The sequence below is a fragment of the Denticeps clupeoides genome, chromosome 7 (genome assembly GCF_900700375.1).
Source record: "Denticeps clupeoides chromosome 7, fDenClu1.1, whole genome shotgun sequence".
Taxonomy (NCBI): Eukaryota; Metazoa; Chordata; class Actinopteri; order Clupeiformes; family Denticipitidae; genus Denticeps; species Denticeps clupeoides.
Window position 1 is genome coordinate 15,165,101 of NC_041713.1, and position 21,963 is coordinate 15,187,063.

Here is a 21,963-nt window from a genome sequence, read left to right on the forward strand (position 1 = left end):
TTCATTTATGTTACTTTAATTTGAAAACACTGAGTTCAAGCCCCCAAAACACAGTTTTAACAAGTACAACATTTTAGTAACGGAAAAAAACAGACCAAAATATAAAATGAAAATTAATTCTACTGTAATGTATTATCAAAACATTGACCAAAAGATTGAGTGACCAGATTCTTTCATTTAAAAGAAAAACTAATTTCCACAAGGACTAAGATGAAAAAATAAAACAATAATAAAAAAGAAAAACTACACAGGATTACAAATGTCAAGTTCTGTAAACAAGCCACTGTCTTCATGTTGCAAACAGTACATTATTTAATGCATAAATACATTTGTTTAGCATTGCAACATTAACAAAGATTGACTTTAAACAGTGTGACTGCATCACTTTTTAACAATTGGTCTTCACAGATAAAAGAAAAGAAATAAAAAAGAAAGTTCGGCTCAATTTCACAGGGCTTTTATTTATTTTTTGGTTTCTCGGTTCACCTGGAGACATGACTACAGAAAATAGTCCCATAGCATAAGCAGGTAGGCAGGTTTTTACGTGTGATAATTGGCACAGTCTGAGGGTGTGGCCTCACTGATGAGAGAGAAAATGCATCACACTTCAAAGATTCAACAGAGAAGAACAGTGGTGCACAATGTTGCAGCCAGACACCCTGCTTCAGGTGCTGGAGAATAGAAATAGAAAGCGCAGGCTCTCCTGCTCCACTTGGCCAAAGATAAAATCCCTTTTAGACCTTAATGGATGTCGCATTAAATGCACATTATGCCCAGAATGAGCCATATCAGAGCTACGCTCTAATTGTCACTAATTTTTTATGTGCACATTTATGTGTGAGTGTGTGGCAAGCAAGCACACCAATCGCTATATGCACATGAACACCACAGTGAGCACATAAAATCCAGGTGAAGCATGGATGTACAGCATGTGCAAGTGGAGAGTAAACGGAATGCACCATCTTCGGCCCCATTGTAATTTCCTCTCTGATCTTTATCCAGCATCTGGGTCGTCTAAACTTAAAAGGAGACTGTGGTGCTCAAAAGAATGCACTGCAGGAGATTTGCATAAAGGTTTAAATGAAATAAAGTAAAAAAAAGAGAGATTAAAATCACATTATCAAGCCAATGTCAATGTCAGCTGGCAGTAATAAATTCAATGTGAGCGTGGCTCAAGGTCTGAACAGTTTCCTCTTTCCACTCTCTGGGAACCGAAGCTCCGCTGAAATCGGTCAGTGCAAACTTAAAACCAAGCCAGACTGAGATAGGTCACAGCAGGTAGCTCTCTGTGGCAACAGAACATGAGCAGAGTTATTATTTCCAGTTGTTTGGCTATCATAGATCTTCCTCTTTCTCAGATGCGACAGGTAAAGTTTCACCCCCAACAATGGTGGTGACGGTGGTCTTTGTTTTTATATTCTAATGGATCATACTGTATTTTAGTCTCTGTGTGTGTGTAACCAAAACAGCTTACACACCAATGGCAAACATTTCCTACACGTCCCATGACACTGACTAAAGTAGAGAAGCTGCCAGTGAAAATTAAAAAATGAAAATCAAACCAGTACTCAGTTCTAAACCTGTTTGGCCTATTTACTTCCCCACAGCAGTGGCACTAATCATTCATGCTATAAAACTTTAAAAGAGTGTGTCTCACATTCAATACAAAACATAGCTGTTTATACGAAAGTGTTTAAACAGTCCGAAAAATCCCGTCCTGGGAGCCTGGGCGCACGGAGAAAACTCATCCTGGTCAAGGTGCGAAGAAAGGGTGCACACACCATTTACTCACACACTCAAACCTAGAAATGCCAAATCGCCAAGAGTACATGTCCTTGGATGGTGAGAGGACTCTGTAGAACCAGACGAGCATGCAAACTCCACACACACGCACAAACTCATGACCTTGGAGGTGTGAGGCCACAGCACTAACCGCCGCTTCACCATGTGGGCTCAGTCCAAAAATGAAAAAAAAAAAAACAAAAAAAAAACACTGCATTCAGGGTGTGAGGAGAATTCTTGAGATGGCCCTGGGCCGGCCAGATCTGGCAAGTGGGTTGATCCTGCAGGACCAACACCCATTTGCAGCCATGTCCTGCTATGACAGAGACCCACCGTAAGGAACCATCCTCGTCATGGGTTTGGCACTGCAGCTCATTAGTACAGGACGCACACATCTGAGGGTGGCTGGGCAGGACTGAGAGAAACAAAGAATGATGCAAAGCTGGGAGGTGACAAAGTGGCTTGGAGAAGAAGGATTCAGAGTGTCAGGAGCTCCGGGCTCCAGATGGCTCCTTCTGGAGTTCCAGCTGTGATTAGGGTTCTGTGGAGTAGTGGTCCGGGTTTGGGTCTGGCCGGTTGTTGGCGAGGTACTTGGCCCTCATGCTGGAGGTGTACTGCAGAGTGAAAGGAACACACACACACACACAACACAAACAATAATGGGCCAGAATTCCAGATTATTTTTATTCTACTGTTATTAACTACCACACAGACTACTCGATCTCAACAACTTAAATTGACAGATATACAGTAAAGCTCTTTTGGCCCTTTTTCTCCAAGCAAGGCTTAGCGCTGCCACTGAGCAAACAGAAATGAAGCTTGTATTACACAGAAATGCAAATACAGTTTATGCTCGATGATCAATGGTTCAACTATTTTTTTACATCTTAATATATATTTAAACAGCAGGGGGCAGACAATGTACAATGAAAGACATCATCATCATCTCTGGCCAGAAGACCTTGCATTCACCAGTCAGTATCATTTGGACAGCCTTGAGGAAACAAGATTCAGTCTAACATGAGCGGCTTTGAGAGTGTTATGCCATTTTTGACAGTAAGAAATGAAAAGACACACACCTGCAAGACTATGACACACAGAACAGACAGAAACCAGCCACTGGGGACGCATGTGACGGTGTATATCTTGGTCCCGGCCCCAAGACTGGGTAAATGGGGGTAGCTGCATTAGGAAGGGTATCCGGGATAAATTGTGTGTTCACCCCTAACTGGACGAAGAATAAAAGACGAAGCAGACAAAGTACCCTTCAAAGCTGGACCGAAGCAGATGATGAGATGCTTTGTTGGATGACAGTGTTATGAGAAACAGCAGTTGTAGACAGAGAAAAAAACAACACTGAATCCAAGTCTGACTTTTTTTCTGAAAACCGATTCTGAAAACCGTTTGTCTTGAGAAGGTTGTTATGCAGGTGGAGGGCATGTGCACAGGAAGAAATGTGGACTGCCTCCCCCTTCCTTTCTTCCTCTCTCAGAGAGGATGTGGGACAGACTGGGCTGGAGATAGCAGCACTTCTTCATTTCTCACACAACTTTTGACTTCAATCATCTGCAAATATGCAATAGCTGCATACATCTATTACAGAAGGATCCATGAAAAGGCTCTGCATTTCTTTCTTACAGCTTTTCCTAAACTGGCAGATAATTAATGTGTCCGGCAGGGGCTACTCCAGGTCTGGAGTTCGGACCGGAGTTTCACGTTTGTCCAGTGTTATTATGTTTCCTGATAGTTTTCACCTGTATCTGCCTGTATAAAGCTGCCCTGTTTGTGTCTTATCGCCCTCGGGTCACTGTGAGGTGATGTTTCACCTGTTGTGCATTCCATGTATTAAACCCCTGTCTCATGACGTCGTGCGTATACATCCTTTTACCTCGGCGTGTCCTGCCAGCGTGACATAATGCCTCTTTACTCTTCAATGCACCATTTTAAACTTTCATAACAGTTTTTCAGTTTCAGAATGTGGACAATTGAACTATACAAATTAAGAAAAAAACTGAAGGCTCCCTGCTGGGTTTCGAGTTGAAATCTGTAGATCTCTTTTTGCTCCATATTCTTAAAAACCTGGTTTAATGATGCCCTGATATACTGGCTGGAAGTGCTGGGGCAGTGGGGCGGGGTCACATGCTGCCCAAGGGGTGACTGGAAGTGAACGCTGGGTGGGAGGTGGCACACTGGCGACGGACACAGAATGGGATCGGGCAGCTTGCTTCGGGTGGGGGTGGTTTCAGTGGAGGGTGGGCGAGGGAGCCGATAGGTGAAGTGGGGATTTGGTAAGGGGGCGGGGCACATTCGGTACCTGTTAAGAAAGCGTCTGCTGTTACCAGAACGACCTGGCGCTCTCCGACGGCTTTAACTGCCAGCTGTGACGGCTGTTGCAGTCCGCGGCTGTCAGATACAGCTGCGTAGGTGTGCAGAAGAGAGAGACAACGACAAAGTATAGAGCAAATACACACACACAAGAGCCTCTATGTTGCACATACAAGTTCAAGTGACGAACACACAAACGGGGACTGACCGACATGTTCACTAACAAATAGAGAATGTGCTTTACACTCTGGTGCCAGACCAACGTTTCCAAATACAGACCAAACACTGAGGCTTTTAAACTGACTAAATACTAACCTGACAACTAACTATATATGAAACAAAAGGAAATCAGATAGGAATGTTTTTTAGAAAGTTTAAAGCCGTTTCACAGTTGTGCCGGGAAGACTGAACAATTTGGACACAAAGGCTGTCGAAATGATACTGTGGTGTGCCTGTGGTGAGTCAAAATGCACGATAGGAAGACACTTACAGAAGGAGGGGGTGATTCTCTCCCGATGAGTGGGGTGTTCTCACATCGAGGGTTCTGGAAGTTTGCGTTTTGGGTCCTGTGAAATAAAACAGAGAGCTATAATGAGAGAGATTCAGATTGGCTAAAATCCAGTGGACGTTTTGTTGCTCACACAAATGCAACACAGAGCCATTACTAGTGCTTTAATTTAAATAGATGTATTATTCGCCTAGCTACACTGAAAAATTATATCGCTGCGTGTGTATGTTAATGCATTCATTTTAAAATGAAAAATGCATTGTTAACTTAATGAGAGCAGGCTGAAGCTGAATGCTGAATTGTTGAATTGTTATTTCCAACAGAATCATGAGTCTGCAGCAGTCCACTGTCATACATACATATGCATGCAAGTACAGACACACACAAACATACAGAACGGGGGCAGTGGTGGCCTAGTGGTTATGGAAATGGTCCTGCAATCAGAAGGTCACTGGTTCGAATTTGAATCCGCCAAGCTGCCACTGAGGTGCCACTGAGCAAAGCACCGTCCCCACACACTGCTCCTCGGGCGCCTATCATGGCTGCCCACTGCTCACCAAGGGTGATGGTTAAAAGCAGAGGACACATTTCGTTGTGTCATAGTGTGCTGTGCTGCAGTGTTTCACAATGACAATGACTTCACGTTCACAATGATAAACAGTCCTGATTTGAAAGAGTTTTTGGATGGGCCATGAACTGCGTCTGTTGTATCATCTGTAGATGTGCTATGAAATTAGCCCACTCGTAACCGGAAGGCTGACGGAAGCTGGAAGTGTCTGCTGGAGGGCTGCTACGGATTCCTGTGTTGGCATTCAGTCGGAGAGCGCAGTTTTGGCAGCATGTGAGAGCACTTTCCCACGCCGAATGAGACAGAGGGGCGTTGATGACGGTTGGCCAGGGTTAGTGGGCGCATTTACAAAAGCCCATTCACTGACAGGGAGACTGCTGAATGTAGGCGTAATTATGTAAGTTCACAGTACATCTGCAGAGAAGGGGGCGTAACAGATAATGTGCGTGGCGGTGAATTACAAACTGTTTTGGGACCATCAGAGATTAATTCAGTGCATAATGTGACAAGGAAATCTGAGGCCAGTACTGATCTGATTATTAATATTTTATTTTACTTGTAAACCATTACACCAAAGAAGCAGTAAACACTGCTTCACTTTTATTTCACTGAAACACAATTTAGTCAGAGAGGCTGCAGAAGTATGGAATCAGATTTGTGCCAAAATCTTTCCTAATATCAAACGTACATTTTTGATTACATCTCGCTCTTTTTCATTTTCGCCTGTGAGACTTTCAGTTACACTGCTCGTTTTTACAGTTTCACTGCTGGCTTTTCCGTCGATCTGCACCGTTTTACGTTTTACGCTGATTGAGAATACAGCTGGACAATTTTCTTGTGACAGCTCCGTTCCCCGAAACTCTATCACTGCGAGATGTGTGGGCTTCAAGAACATGCAGAGCAGCATCAGCTATTAGTGATCACATATGGATCACATCATAATCAGCGTATTTAATCAATACTTACAATTGGTTAATCGTGCAGTTGATCGTGTGCACAAATCTCATTCCATATATGATCGCAAATGGCTGTTACTGCTGTGCGAGTTAATCTTGCAGTGATAGGGTTCCCCACACACTGCTCCCTGTGATTGACCGCGATGCAGTGAATCTAGCCATGCTTCCCGAGAACACGGCCAGCAGGTATTTGAGTGACAGCTCCTTTCCTCGGAACTAGTGAGCTGTCACTCAAATACCTGCTGGCCAATGAGGCGAAGCCCCACCCACACAAGAACATTGTACAGAAGCTCTACCAGTGAAACTGTGGATTAAATAAATTGAAATAATTATATATGTGTGTGTGGGTGTGAGTGTGTGAGTTTGTGTGTGTGTGTGTGTGTGTGTGTGTGTGTGGGGGGGGGGGGGTGTATACTCACATATACTCAGTAACAGGCGCATTGCTGACTGTATGCGCTGCGGCAGGAATGCTTGTCTCACTGCCATAGGAGCTGCCACAACTATACAGGCTGGGCATGTGCACCCGGTACAGGTTGTCATGGTTCTGCCTCCCGCCGTGAGCCTGAGACTCTTCCTCACTGTCCTCCTCTGTCCTGCAGAAGCAAAACCAACAAAGTTTTATCTACGGCTGAAAGAGATACAGGCACCAGTACCTCATCTGACCCAATAGAAGTCATTTCATAAACAATATTAAAATGTGCTGACATCAATCTTCACATCCATATCCCCTCAATATACTAACTGCTGCAGGCAACCTTTTTTTAAAAAAAATGTAATAATCTACATGGCTTACGGAAAACAATAATAAAAAAAAACACAGGGACCTGGGTAATGTACATTTTAAGACACCAGAGGGCGCCCCACCCCATGTGTTCATCAGAGGGACCCTGTACCCTGTCCTTGATTAGACAGGGCAGCCGTGTGCTGAGAGGGGATTCATCCTCAGGACTCAGAAAAAGCACATTTATGTAAGCCACTCTGGATAAGAGCATCTGCCTAATGCTTTAAATGTAAATCTAAAATAGAAAGCCCTAGGTCTGACAAACTAGCAAATTAAAAGAAGAGGTGTGGAGAAAATGTCAGGAAATTATTAATATAAAGGAAGAAAGAACGAATGAAAGCAAGTCTTAGCAGGATTTAGCAGGGTGTTAAGAGTTAGTCTCCATCTGCAGGATACTGGCTGCACTCCAGAGAAAAGCCAGTTCCAAGAGATTTAATCAATGGCATTCCAGTCCGCTATAAATGAAGGTCCAGACCCACAAATGCAGCTTTACTTAAAATAACAGCATTAGTATTAACAACTGACCATCTTTTCAAGAACATCTCAAATTCACAAACTGCAGGTTCAGTCCTCCCACTACTAGGAATACGTGATGTTAGACACTGTGATGTCAAGTAGAGTAAATCCTTTCAGAAGAAAAGTTCCACACTGGCGATGCATTGAAATAAAATGTTCTGATTCCCAATTACACTCAATGAACGAAGTGTCTTTTTCAGGCTAAAGTGGTCGTACGACTAAAGGAGTTCACTGAGCATCAGCAGCTAGCACCTATCGCTCTGATGTGCTGAGAAGTGTCAAATTGAGCAGGAGAGCCAGGCCAGGCCAGGCTTACGTAGCCAGCTAATTGCTCAGTGTGGCTAAGCTGCCCTCTGCAAGAGATGCATTTCCCTCTCCGGATAAGCAGCCACTTTACCGGTCCTATCTGCAGATAGAAGCCAGGCATGGGAAGCAATTTTCCTCTGATATTGCACCAGTTTATGTAATTACTCTTGCCAATCCACACAGAAAAAGAAACTAAGAGGAAATAAGAGGAAGCAGCTGCGTCCGTTTGAATAGAATTTTACATTTTGGGTGGGTCATGTGACTAATGATCCCTGGCGAGGTGTCTGTATCTGAATAGGCAAATCAAGACATTATGATGAGTGGATATTGGCAAATTTTGGTTCCAGCCAGCGTCAACTCATGTTCCAGGAACCACAGGCTGCTCTGCAGGCGACAACAAAACTGAGTTCAACATTAAAACTGAGGAGCTCGGCAGGAAGTGGAAGGGGGGAGAGGAAGTCTAAAATTTGCTGTTAAAACCGTCATAGTCACACGCGCACCCTGCCTCACACACACCCGTTTACACACATCTTACCGCCTGCCCTGCCACGTGTGGGGCACACTGCACACGATGGAGCTGAACATGAGCGCTGTGGCGAAGGAGAAGAGGACCAGGTAGATCATACCCTCCAGCCCATCATAGCAGAGCCCCGTTATGGCCTGCACATAGTCCTGGGGACAGGAGGTTTGAATTTTAATTAATCATTCAACATATCACACTATCACTGCCAAAAAAAAAACATTATCCTCCACCCCAGGTGCCAGCGGATGTGAGCAAACTGGTCTGCAGCTATTTAGTCATATAATTTTTTTTATATTAACAATGTGGGCTTCCAGTGGCCAAAACACAATTTCCACCCATTCAGGTTAAAAAGATTTGTGGTTTGTCCTAGGTTACAGAGTGTTCATGTACTCTGTGTTTTTGATATCCTTGAACAAAAATAACCCCATATTATGTTGCCAGTAAATTGTTCTTTTTAATAGTTTAACGTTGCATCGGCAGAAAATGTAAAAATGGATATTATTCTTTTCTAAGAATATTTGTATAACATACATCACACACAACATAAGTTTCTATTATTTCTAATGGCTTCTCAGCCCTGGCCTTCTTTATGAAAGTGGTGGTCCGTGAAAGTTTTTTTATTTTATTTTCTAGTACTCAAATCCATTCTATTTGTTTTTGAAGTATCAAAATCAATCATGAATATCACACTTTACTACACCCAATACCAGTAACTAATACCAGTAACAGATGATCCAATGTAGTCCTTATTTAAGTTAGTATTACAAATTACTGCACTTGTTTAATAGCACCGCAAATAAAACACCTCCAAACTGCTGAGAGATGGCTGTGTGAGGTTTACATCGCCACATTTGCTCGCCAAGTGACAAGAATAGTTTAATAAAACATCCCCCTTCCCCTCGCTCATCGGGAGAGTGTCTGGGTGTGACAGAAAGACAGGCCTGCTTTTCCTTACCGCAAATTACTGTCATTATGTGAGCAGTGCGGCTATAAGTTTGTAATTACCGAAGGCCCTAATCTAAAGTTTCCACACGGGCAGGCAGCACACATGGCCTAAAAATATGGTGCTGCCAATACAGTTAGAACATGATGGATCTACATTAATAATAAGTGCTAATAAAGAGGGTGCCTATAAAGTGCACTGGGCACTCAAACGAGGCTTCCTGTCGACCACCCAGTATTAGCCTCATTCCAGGAAAGTGTGTGTGTGTGGCGTACAGATTGCTAATGACCGCATGGTTCTGTAAGGCCCACTTTATCTCGCATGTTCCTGCAAAAGTTTGACTTTCAAAAAGCATTCGGAACTGAAGTAAATGTGAAATTTGGCTATTTTCATTTATCAGAATGAAAAACAAATGTACTGGTGAACTGGTGTCCATTACTGTTTAATCTGAAAGCATTAAGCATTAAGGTTTTAAGTGTTTTGAAAGAGCCGCATGTGCAGGCAAACGAAACAAGTACACGCACACATGCACATCCACGCACACACCCACAAACACACAACCATGCACATGCATGCACACACACACACGCACACACATCTTACCATGTGCAGGCTCCGACAGTCTACCAGTGCAGTGAGTTGATGCAGGCCAACCTCACTGTTGTTCAGCACACCCTGAATCTGTTCCAGATTACTCTGTAACACACACACACAGACACACACATACACAGGTCAAGTAAATTAGGTCAGTCTGGTGTCTGAATGTGTGCAGTGTGCGCGTGTGGAGCTTAAGAGGTGAAGCTGTGCTTAATTTAGTGGCCTACTTAAACTCCCTGCTCACATCTCCAAGCATCCTGCTTAATAAGGACGCCCATCAAACTGTCAACACACAAAGCTCAATGCACCCTCACAACCGCTGATGGGCTCTGCATAAAAAAAAAGTATGCTGCAACAATGGACACAAATGTAAAAGCAGGGACCAGGTCCCGTGGCTAGAGAGAGCAGGAAAAGCCATACAGCATGCTGTAAATGTTGCTGAGTCAGAATGTTTCCGAACAATCCGCATTTGCTCTCTATTTCACTTTTTCCTTTCCTTTCATGCATCCTGAACATCTTTTTCCTCTGCTGTGTAAATGAAGAAAAATGCATTATGGGACCAACAGAAGCTGGATTTTGTAAAATGAGTGACTAACTGGGATGTTAAAAATTAGCAGGTGTAAAGCTGGGTGAAAAAAAATTATAGGATGATAATAATAATTATCTATTAGGTGGTTATTTCTCAATAAAAATTTCTCAGACCTGGGGTCAAACTAGGCTTCCATAGCCCCCGGCGGTTAGCAAAGGTAAGTCTTGGAAAAATTGAAGCATATAAAACCAAATTTATGAATTTAAAGCTGTAAATAATAGAGTAGATATCTTCTTCCCCTTTGTTATACAGAAATAGTGTAGAAGTTCAAATGTGTAAAACGGAATTTCAGAGGTTCCCTATGATGAAAATTTCACTATGAGTTCACTATGGATTCTCCTAGCCTGTCTATAGTCCTATAGTGGCTAGAAATGGTGATATGAGTAAAGAGTGCTTTGGCCATTCTGCTTCGCTGTTCAGAGAGCGGCAGTTCAGACGGAATTTGGAATTTGTCCCCTTATGTCGTCATAAGTTGAATGGTTACCTCCGCTTTCTCCTACTTTGTCCAACCAGAGAATTTTCCACCCCTCCCCTAAAAAAGTAACTTTACTAATCCTCATGGCTTCCAAACGTGAGATGCATTGCAGTTGCTCAGTGATTGGATGTGAAAATGAGCACAAATGTATTGTTTTAGTTCTGTCAAGCATTTTAGTTCTGTCAAGAAACAGTGGGTTAATCTTAATCTTTTCTGGAAAAAACTGACATGACTTCCTGTTTGCGCAAATATTGTTGTTGGTGAATTGACGTATTTCTGCGAATGCCTGCTCGCTTCTATAGGCTGCTGTCCTTCTCGTCCCACATCCTCATTTGCATTTAAAGCTACACACACCGAAATGGCGCGTCCTGGGGAAATCTCTATGTGGGACTGGCTAAAAGTGGCTGTAGTATATAGGAAAGAGAATATAGGAAAGAGACTTCAGATTCAGACCACTAAAACCTACATAAAAGTATGTTATAACAGGGGACCTTTAAAGAAAGGCTTCACTTTTTTCTGTTTGTAGGCTTAGGCAGACTCACCTTGGTTTGTGGGTATTCCTGTGTGGCTGAATGCATGAGCTCAGACACGTCGTCCTGCATCTCCACCAGAGCTTTGTGTCCTCCGGACAGCTTCTGAAAAACAAACACAAACACACAGCATTAAATCCATCAGGACTTACACTACCGTTCAAAAGTTCTGCTCACTGCACACTAAGGGTGATGGTTAAAAGCAGAGGACACATTTCGTTGTGTTGCCATTATCTCATGTACCGCAACTTGTACCGCAACCTTGCAACATCCATGCTAGCTCCCCCAGTTAAGGGCATTTTTGCTTTAAGTGAGTGAGTGATCTTGCATTATGCAGCAGTTCCACTGCTTGCAGAAGTGTGCCAGTAAAAGCAGTAGGCCTTGTACTACTCTGAGGTGTACTCCGTCACCTGATAAAGTCAGCAGATGAGAAGAGGAAGGTTCAGCCCCACTCCAAGCCTGCTGGAACCTCAGGCTCTTGGAAAAGCATTAATATTTAAGGCAGAGAAGGTAAAGTAAGGCACTAAAGCTGGTGGCGGAGTATCTCTCGCAGTTAAAGAAGCAATTCTAAATTTAAACTTGCTTCAAAAAAGTCACAAAGTGGTTGACTGCTGGGAAGTGTTGCAAAAAGTGAAAGAGAAAAAAGCTTCACTCTTCTCTCACTTTTGTTTCTCTCCAGTGGTAGAAAGTTGTCCTGGTAAGAATGTGGAGACCAGTTTAAACATATTGGCAGCACCAATTATATTATTTCCTATTATAGGATGGAAGCAAAAATAATTGATAGTGAATTGTGAATATTCATATTATTAACATATCCTAATGAGTCTAATCATTTCAGTATGGTGACATTCCTTATGCTCTATTTATGCACAAACTGTATCAAGAGCATAACTATTTCTATACTACATGCTCCCTTACTATAAATATTATTATATTTATATAAAATAGCATAATAAATATTATACAAAAAGATCTAATGTGGTTGTACAATAGCATATCAAACCAGTGTCTCATGTATAGCAACCTAAAGAGATTTATGTGATTTATTTAGTCACACTCATCATCTGCTGTAAAGGATATTTTAGTAGGAAATTCTTGGTCAGTGTTTTGAGACTGTCTGGACACTGTCTCCTCCTTTGCCAATTCTGCACAAACTCCAGCCTGTGATGCACAAAGCACAACACAGGCCAGACAAGAGACTGCCTACAATAACTGGCATTATCCTGGCATGTGATTATCCTTGTGAGTCATTAATCGTGACCGTGGAGAGACATGCAAGTGTGATCACACACCTCAAATAAGTCTGTTCCAAAGGCGAAATGAGGAAAAATCAAAAATAGGCTTGCCATGGAGTTGAGTAAGTGGAGTCTGAGTAACTGTTAATGACGCCATTAAGTCAAAATATATGATCTCAGTGGGCAAAAAGTTAATCTGGTGATGAAGAGGGCAACTTTTTGGACAAAAATAAATAATAAGCAATGTTGTATTTTTCGAACAAAAAATTTATCAGGAGACATTTAAATCAATAAGATAAATCAGAGCACTAAAAACCAGACTTGTCCTTGCCCAGCAACATTAATCAAATATTGCGCACATAAAAAATGAGAGAATTTAAAACCTATGAGGATGATTCTGAAGCTCCAGATACTCCTGCTGATCCACCCTTGTCACGTCCGTGCTGGCTCCGCTCCCCATCTCGGGGGTACCAGGACTGGAATTATGGCGTGTCATGGGAAGTGCCATTGTTCACTTTTCAGACTCCCCTCAGATTCCAGGTACAGGTGCTTGTGATTGAGGATGATTGCTTCCTTATTTAAACCCGACTGATCTGTAACTCTTCAGAGCCTCCTTCCATCACCAAGACCGAGGTGTGTGCTATCCATGTCCAACCTTTATGTACTACTGAAAGTTATTTGTGGCTCCTGCATTCTGGCAGTCAGACCGGTCGGGACCCTGTGAACTAAGATCCTCAGGTGTTCCCGGGAAAAAGTCCGGGAACAGACATACTGGCAGAACTCCTACAAGAGCGTGAGTGCCGCATCCTATGATTATTAACTATTATTGCTCCATCCTTCGGTGTCCATCCTCCCTCACTCCACCCTGGTTGTGACCACCCCTAACATAAAGCTCAGTCAGGAACGTGTTACTTGAACTTCCAGGGACTAATGAAATCTAGAAATGCATTTGTTTTGAGGCTTGAGATTTAAAGAGCGTAAGTGTATCAGGCTTAAGTGTATCAGTGAGTCTAACACACATAAAAAAGTGTGCAGAAAATAATCTCAGTGACTGGCTTACCATATGAAGGAGATGCATTACCACCAGTTGCACACCTATCACAGTTTGAGAACCAAGGCTGTGGAACTCTCTCAAAGCATCTGAGGTTTATTTTGTATTACTGTTTTCACACTGAGCTCCAGACCTATCTGTGCAACACCTATACTTACCACACCTGTTTATTCTGTTTATATGTTCGTCTTCAAAACCCTATGCAATGCTGCGGAATACTGTACTTCTGTGTGTAATGATTGGTAATGTGATCCAACTTTGAGTCTGAGTGCTGTATATATTATTACCTGTTGGAAAGGGTTGGTCTGACCCGCATCACAGCTCAGGTAGTACTGCAGAATATCTGAGGAGAACATAGATCAGTGACTCAGAGAGAACAATAAATAAAATGTTGCTGTAATGAAAGCCTTCATTAGGGTTGTAGTGACAGTAATGAACTGATTAAGATGACCAAACTCATAAATCTTTCTGCATATTAACTTTAAATTAAGTTAATATGTGTGCTGTTAATATATCCGTTTGCCTTGTAATATTTGTTCTAGACTAGAGGCAGACAGGGATCTACCTCCACAAATCACTGGAGAAAAGTAGCAGGGAGTGATATTCCGTCCCACGCCAAAAAAACAGAAAGTGATATTTAACACGCGGCATGAGTCAGGCAGGGTGCACTTCCTGAGTTGGCACGCACAGGGCATGCCGTGTGTATGCAGATACACACCCACACCAGCACCCACTACAATCCATACACACAGACGCACACACTTTCCCTCAATTCTGATCCAGTTACGATCGGGCTAATTTATGCCTCGACCCCAAGCCGCCGGGTCCCACGCGTAAACAGTGCAATTACGCAGCTGACAGGGGAAATGAAGATCTCATCCAATTACACCCTGGAATGATTGTGTACTGGAGGTCAGAACAAGGGCCCTTCATCTGCGCCTTGTACTGGTGCTTAAGAGCGGAGTGTCAGACTCATAACTCATTTTTTTGTGGGCATGACTGTAATTGGGCGTAATACTTGGCAACTGCAGACACATCACAAGGGAAAAAGAATGAAAGAACTAGGGGTTGACATTACGCAACTGAGGGAGGTGGGCTTTAAATCAGTGCTGTGACATGACAGGCCATATAAAACTACTTAGATAGACAAACTGCTGGAGTGAGAAATGAGCAACACACAAGAATTTATATATATACAGACTACACAAGTGGAGACACATATTTTACACACAAAAAAAACAACAACAACGGGAATGCAGTCCCAGAACAAAAAGGGATGTTTCTAAAGCTGCAGTGGGTAGATGTGGAACCTCTCCAAGGGTGAAGGAGGGAGGGCAGCATAAAATCTATTCAGGGCTTTTGCACTTGGAGTCTCGTCCCACTAAGCAAAAGAAAATCAGTGTTCAGGGTGACAGCAAGTTGCGCGATAATAAGATTAACCACATCTTAATAATAAGAAGAGCACAACTTGATGACAATGTCGATAATGTTGTCTCTGATATAGCAAATCACAGGTTGGAACTGACTTATTGTGATGCCCCGGGGCCATGGGGCTGTCGCATGGAGTCCTGATCCATTGGACCTGGCACCAATTGGTCTTAATGGATCAGGACTCCATAAATCCAAAATGCAGCTAGCAGACCAAGGCTGCGAGATTTAAGTGGACTCTGTGACTTACTTTATGTATGTTTTCAGCTCCTGGCAATTGCCACACGCCTACGGGTTAGTTTCTGTTTGTTTCTTGGCTGTTTTCCTGGTTTTGGCCCTCGTGCCATTTTATGTTTATTAAATCCCATTTGCAAGTATGTCACTTCTATGCGCGTCCTTCTCCCATCAGCCCGTGAACGTGACACTTATTAAGAGAGATACAGGGCTACAGAGATTATAGAATGAGAAATACTAAGACAAGCAGTGGTCTAGAGGGCCACTTGCCAGCAGAGAATACTTAACCCCAAGTTGGACTGCCCATGTAACTAAACATTTTTACGGAATTCTGGTTAAAATGTGTGAATTTTATTTTAAAAAGGGAAGAAGCTTTTATGCAAGTTTGACAGCTCGCATGTACCATACTTTTGTCAACATGTATAGCACTGGGACAGTATTTCAAGTGAAAAAAAATAATGAAGAGGGAAAGTGCCAGAGTATCATGGAGCGTGTTTGCTGCCCAGTTTCCTTTTCTCTGGGCTTATCTCCACCCTTCACACCTCCCAAATCCTCCACCTGCCACTAACTACAGTCCTCCTGCCAGAACTCCACTCTACACCACAGGAGCCGACTGTCCCGGTTCCACCGTCGGCCATGTTGGACGAGTTTCCTCACGAGAAGACAACACCCCCACCATTTCTGCTTATTTACAGAGGACAACCACAAATGAGTCAAACTTTTCCACACCTGAGGGTCTTAACCATACAACATCTCTTCACATCACTCCTGTTATTTGCTCTCCCAAATCATTCCACACCACGGGCCACCCAGAGGAACCAGTGGAAGCCCACAAAGCACGTCAGGAAGGAAATAACCTTCAGTGGCAGAAAGACTCCTGTTTTATGCAGGACAAATGTGCTATTTTTTGGCTTTTGGGGTCGCTGGACATTTATGTTGTTCTATTGTGCTGAAAAATGAGTGTTGTGCAAAAAGCCACATTCATTTCCTCTTTCTCAAAAAGGAAATGATACGGTGGACAAAGGTATGTGACAGCTAGCCAATAACCTACAGAGATTAGGAAATGCAATGAAATGTTTCCCAATCAAAATGTTTTATACATGCTATACTGCATGTAACTCTTTCTCTCAAACAATTTCTATATAAGAATATTGTATGGTCAAAACTACACATGTACTAATAAAAAATATTACAAAATGTACCACTGCATGAAACTGGCTTGACTCAACACTTGCCATTGTAGGTTTTCCATTGGTCAAAAGTAGTACCTATTGCAAGGTACTATTTTTTTGGTTTTTGGTATTCAAGAATTCAGGTGAGATGAAGTGATACCAACAGTTGATGTGAAAACACAGTTTCAAAATCCTGTGCGTCAGGCTTAAAATTATTACTATTTGGAGTGTGTTTTGCACAAGTTTTTGTTTATATCATAACACACGTCATAAATGTCTATAATGTGAATAATTTGTTTTTCGTAATTCCAATAAACCTTCAACCACAAGTATTGACAATAGAAAAAAAGATACTTTTCAGAAATTCTGTATGGTGAATCCCTTGACTGGTCGCAGGTAATATTCTAATAATTTACACTAGATTACAAGAGCTATCTTCAAAATATTTATCCTTATCTGTAGAACATAAAATATATGAAGGTTTAACAAATTACCATTTTCTGAGATCCAGTAGTTTATGAACCTTTATTCACTTTATTTACTAAAGAAAATGTCCTAAAATATTATGTAGGTTTTCCAATTATGCCCAATGTTGGCATCTACAGATTTGTTGTAAGTGTTCTGTTGAAATCAGCATTACTGAGGTAAAGGACTTTCATTTGCTGTCTACTAAATTTGCAGTTAAAAAACAAATATGCGTTGGGCTGCTACTACACAGTGGAAAAGGCCGCTAAATAAAACATTTCATGGCCTGGAATACTTATTTCTCTTCCTTTTACTCCAAATGTGTATAATGTGGAGGAGATATTCCTCTACCTGCGGGCGGGTACAGATGTTGCTCACCTTTGTTGATAACTCCATACTGTTCTGTGACTTTAATGACGTACATATCAGGAGCCGCACAGAAATCGCTGGAGCTCTGAAATAAATAAAGTCACTGAAAATTCATCCAAATAATTGCACATTTTTTCCAGGAAAGCAGCATCAGTCCAGGAAAAGCAGACAATTTAATGTCTGACAAAGAAAACAATGAATTTTTACATTAGGTATGACACATCTGAAGAATGAAGTGGCACTTTATTCGAGATTAAAGATCATTTGTGATTGAAATGAACTTCCAAGTCAACATAAATAAAACGTGACTCTAAATGTCAAACAGCATTCATCTGTTATTTAATATCAGCGTATGTGTGTTCCTACAGCCTGTGGCGCCCTGAGCAGAGGAAATACTGCTGTTTTCTACACATCCAGCAAGAAGAAAAACAGTTAAACTACAACAGTTACATTTATTTATTCATATCAAACCCAGCACACACCCACCCACCCAGCCTAACTCATACAATGAGATGCAAACATGCAAATGCTGAAATGTTTGTTCTTACCAATGTTAACACACACACACACACACACACACACACACACACACACACAAAACACTGTCTCACCCTGGATTCTACTTGATCCAGAAGGTGCCTTACCCATTCCCTATATAAATAAATATTGTCCACTCCGATAAAGTCCCAGTCAAGTCACGTTTCCATGGAAACACTCACCACGGAAACCGCCAACTCCAGGCCCAGGGTTGCCCAGCTGATAACCAGTGCCAACACACCCAGCAAACACACACTGCAGACAAGCGAGTGAAAGTGCAGTGTATGAAAGTAGAAGAAAGAAAGAAAGAAAGAAAGAACAACACATCAGTTCAGAGGCAGCATATCAGTCAACATTTCAGCCCAGGCAACAGCCAGCTTTTATCCTAATCTCACATGACATGTGAGTGTGTGTGTGTGTGTGTGTGTGTGTAAGGTACTGAGCTGCCAGCACTGGATCTGAAGGCCTTCTAGTTGAGTGCCATCATCACACCATCAACAGAAAGACGTTGGAACACAGGAACGTAACTGACTGTAGATGTTAGCCACAACCCTTAAATTTTTCGAAATAGCATAAACCATATGATGATACATATGGGCGAATATTTTTTTGACGTGCTGTTTGTCTGAGTGTTAATGCAGAAGTTTAACTGCTATTCTAGGTTATGATGATATTAAAAAGCTGGAAAATTATCCACTCATTAACCACTTCTTAAAACAGGCGCAGTTGTCTGCAGCTGTGGCTGAGATGTCTTGATTTCGGTGCTGTGTAGATTCTCAGGTAGAAGCTGCCTCAGAGCAGGGCATCTGCTAAGTGAGCCACTGCAGGACCAAGACGCAATGTTGTAGAACAGAAGCAGGTGGCGTACCCTCAGGTAACTGGCTGCACAGATGACGGGGTGAGGGTCTGACGCCTTATCATCAGGTATTTTCAGATAACAGTCATCAACCATCCTTGCATTCCAGAATCTAGTTAACCGCAGTGGCAGGGACCTCACCGAGTCTCCATTTTCCTTGCTTTCCTTGCTCCAAGACAAGACTAATCGTCGCCTCGACGAGAGCATGTTCTCTCGCCATAATTGGCTTGACAGGGACGTATGCAGCTCTGTCAGGAGGAATTTGTGAATTTGTGAGGGGGAAGGAGACGAGTTAAGACAAATGGGAATACTCTGAATAAAGGCTCCACCAGCATCTGTGCTGAATCAGAATTAGACGAAAGGATGGTTGCCATCTGTCTGTTTTTATTTTTTAATTTTCCCTGACAGTCTGCTGTGTGTAACGCCATCACTGGATGCCCATGCATGCTCAGGCAGGTCACATGCTTCAGTCTTACCCTATCAGAGTGCCCTTGGAATTGCGAATCAGGCCAAACAGCACCAGGAGGCAGATGAGCACGTCAAAGAGCAGCAGGCTGAGGTAACCAAGCCACCTGCAAAAAAAAAGGGACAAAAACACACACACAGTCAATAATAAACAAAACAAAAAAAAAATATAACAATTTCTAAAACATTGCAATATCATGCTTAATTACAATAAAAAAAATCCTGTTTCTTCAATAAACAGAGCATTAAAATACATTATATACTACATAAATACATAATATGTAATTACAGTAAGTTGTATAATTTTCATGCAGTACATATATAATGCTGTACATATCTGCTTATTATGTTGCCTAGTATTACAAGACAAAATTCACAAATAGAATTTATGACTTACAAATAAATGTAACAGCATTCACTAATGCATTTCTCAACTCACAAAATGATGCACAAATGTCAGTGCAGTTACATTTATTCACAAACCATTAAACCTGCATTTACAAACCACCGTATATATTTGTGAATACCCTTACATTTATTTGTGGATTTTTTTTAAACTTCCCTGACAGCACTCGATTCACAAATGTCACAAAAAATAATTATGAAATTTAAAATCCACAAAATATATATTACTGTATATTTTCTGACAATATTTTTAATGTAAGCAGCATCCCATATCTAATAAATGTGGGTAAGACAGGTAGACATATCGCAATATGAATTTTATGCCATATCCGGGACTCAGTTGCCAGGCTATGGAGTGGTGGTTAACTAAAATTTAAAAATTTAAAATTAATATCCACCATGGCTGAGGCATTGCCAATTGTGCTAAACATTTTAGTAACGTGCAGCTGGTCATATGATTTGCTGCATCCATTTCTAATTGGACCTTTACCAGATTGAAATTACAATGGCCGTATATGATCACCTTGAACTATGACTTGCAGACTGAAGAGGTTCTGTGGTTCTAGAAACTCATGTCCTACAGATTTCTGGCCTTCACCTTTCAAGCAAGGAGTAACATTTTTCAATATAACCGGTCAAGATTTTCAAAGGGCAAGTGATCAGGCTCATCATCATCATTCAGCTCCTCCAGGCCTGCCGTTCATCGCTTCCTCTCTCAGTTACCAGGAGCCAGAAGGCTGAATGGGCCAGTGCTGGCACAGGCTGAGTACAGGAGAGGACAACGCTGCTCTCAAAGACTATTCATACGCATACTAATGCTGTAAATATACAAATCCATCAAAAATCTGTGTCAGCCAAAATAAAATAAGAACAAAATATCAGAAATAAAGATTTTTTTGCAACCATCTTACAGTTGTGTTAACACTGCAGCTGCCTGTGATGCTCTTCAGGATTGTGGATGGCTAATCAGAAGCAGAATCACATGCACAGCAAATGGGGAGAGAAGGGCTGAACCGCCACCAGTAATATCTGCTGGAAGAACCTCCTCTAATCTGAAAAAAGGTGAGACTTTTCCGCCAGGAAGTGGGTAAATAAGAGGAGCGCCATATGACACCTCACCTGTACCAGTCATACAGCTCCACATTGGATGCCACTTCCTCCAGTGAGATGCGAGGGTTGCCCCAGAAGGGGATCTCTGCCATCTGCTTGGACAGCTCGTCCAACTGGGCCTGGAGCTTTTGCACGATGGACAAGTAGTCGGTATGTTTTGAGTAGCGGCCCTCCAGCTGCTCTAGGTTCTCTTTCACTGTGTTGTTCAGGGAATTGCCACTGTCAGATACCTGTGTTTCACGCATACACAAAGACATAAAGATCACTATGCTTAAACTCATTATAAGGGAGGAAATTACATTAACAGATGATGAATGATGGACTATCTCCAAATATTCTATGCTATTAAATGCACTCCTGTACTGAAGGCGCTAACATCAATTACATTTTATTGCTTTTATTGGAATGACTGGAATTTATGAAAATTACGTCTACATTTCATTACCTATGCCAAAATATTGATGCTACTCATTCACTTTCTGAGTTTTTCTATGATATAATGATGCTTCACATTCGATTTTAAACAAATTGTTATTGGTAGCATCTTACCAGTCTCTGCACCCCAGATATGGTGCGGTTGGCATGGCGCATAGAGTATGTGAGCCTGTTCACCCCGTCGCACGTCTCCCCGTTTCCGTAGAAACCAACAGCTATGCCAGCACTGCAGAGAGAGGGGGGAAGAGTGGTTTGAAATAGAAAAGAAAAATGAAGAGATTGTGTGAAACCCCTGAACCCCAGGCCACAGATCAACATTATCGAGTTGGGCAACAGAGCAGAGTGACTTCCTGAGAGTAAGGTGGTGTGCAGCTAAAGCCATCGTGGCTTTGTGTGTAATCCCACGGGTCAACCTTCATTGCCATGTTTGGGACCAACTCTGTAAACAGCTAAAATCACACTAACGTTACTACACCTGTAATAACCTCCCGCAGTAGGAAGTACAGCAACGTCATTCCCATATTTATCTGAAATGTAATAGACGTTATATTTTCCAATCACTGCTGAATACTCATTGATTAAAAGGTTGTGCCTTTTATAGACTGCCTGACTGCTGAAATTTTATAAGATCAGATCAAATGACATTATGCATCTCATATCTAATAACCGTGGGTAAGAGATGTATGCAGGTGTACTATGTTATGCATGAAGATGTGTACACTGTATGATGATCACATGTACTGAATCACGTCACCGACAGGTAGAAACAGGACAACGTGAATCGAACTTCACAAGCCTTTCT

The 21,963-nt window shown here is 42.0% G+C and overlaps 1 protein-coding gene across 3 annotated transcripts in view; it reads right to left on the reverse strand.

The window, feature by feature from the left end:
• The window catches only part of ttyh3a (tweety family member 3a), a 50,357-nt gene continuing 28,394 nt past the window's right edge, over positions 1-21,963 (reverse strand). The window contains exons 3-15 of one of the 3 annotated variants that reach the window (XM_028987941.1): positions 21,276-21,387; positions 20,736-20,956; positions 19,223-19,318; positions 18,073-18,145; positions 17,363-17,438; positions 13,973-14,028; positions 11,412-11,504; positions 9,812-9,904; positions 8,278-8,414; positions 6,559-6,732; positions 4,598-4,673; positions 4,097-4,198; positions 1-2,396 (exon numbers count right to left, since the gene is read on the reverse strand). In XM_028987941.1, coding sequence (XP_028843774.1) covers positions 4,118-4,198; positions 4,598-4,673; positions 6,559-6,732; positions 8,278-8,414; positions 9,812-9,904; positions 11,412-11,504; positions 13,973-14,028; positions 17,363-17,438; positions 18,073-18,145; positions 19,223-19,318; positions 20,736-20,956; positions 21,276-21,387 — 1,288 coding nt within the window. In that variant the 3' untranslated portion in view covers positions 1-2,396; positions 4,097-4,117. Of the gene's footprint in view, positions 3,011-4,096; positions 4,199-4,597; positions 4,674-6,558; positions 6,733-8,277; positions 8,415-9,811; positions 9,905-11,411; positions 11,505-13,972; positions 14,029-17,362; positions 17,439-18,072; positions 18,146-19,222; positions 19,319-20,735; positions 20,957-21,275; positions 21,388-21,963 lie in introns of all 3 variants that reach the window. The other 2 variants (XM_028987940.1, XM_028987939.1) reach the window with 2 other exon arrangements.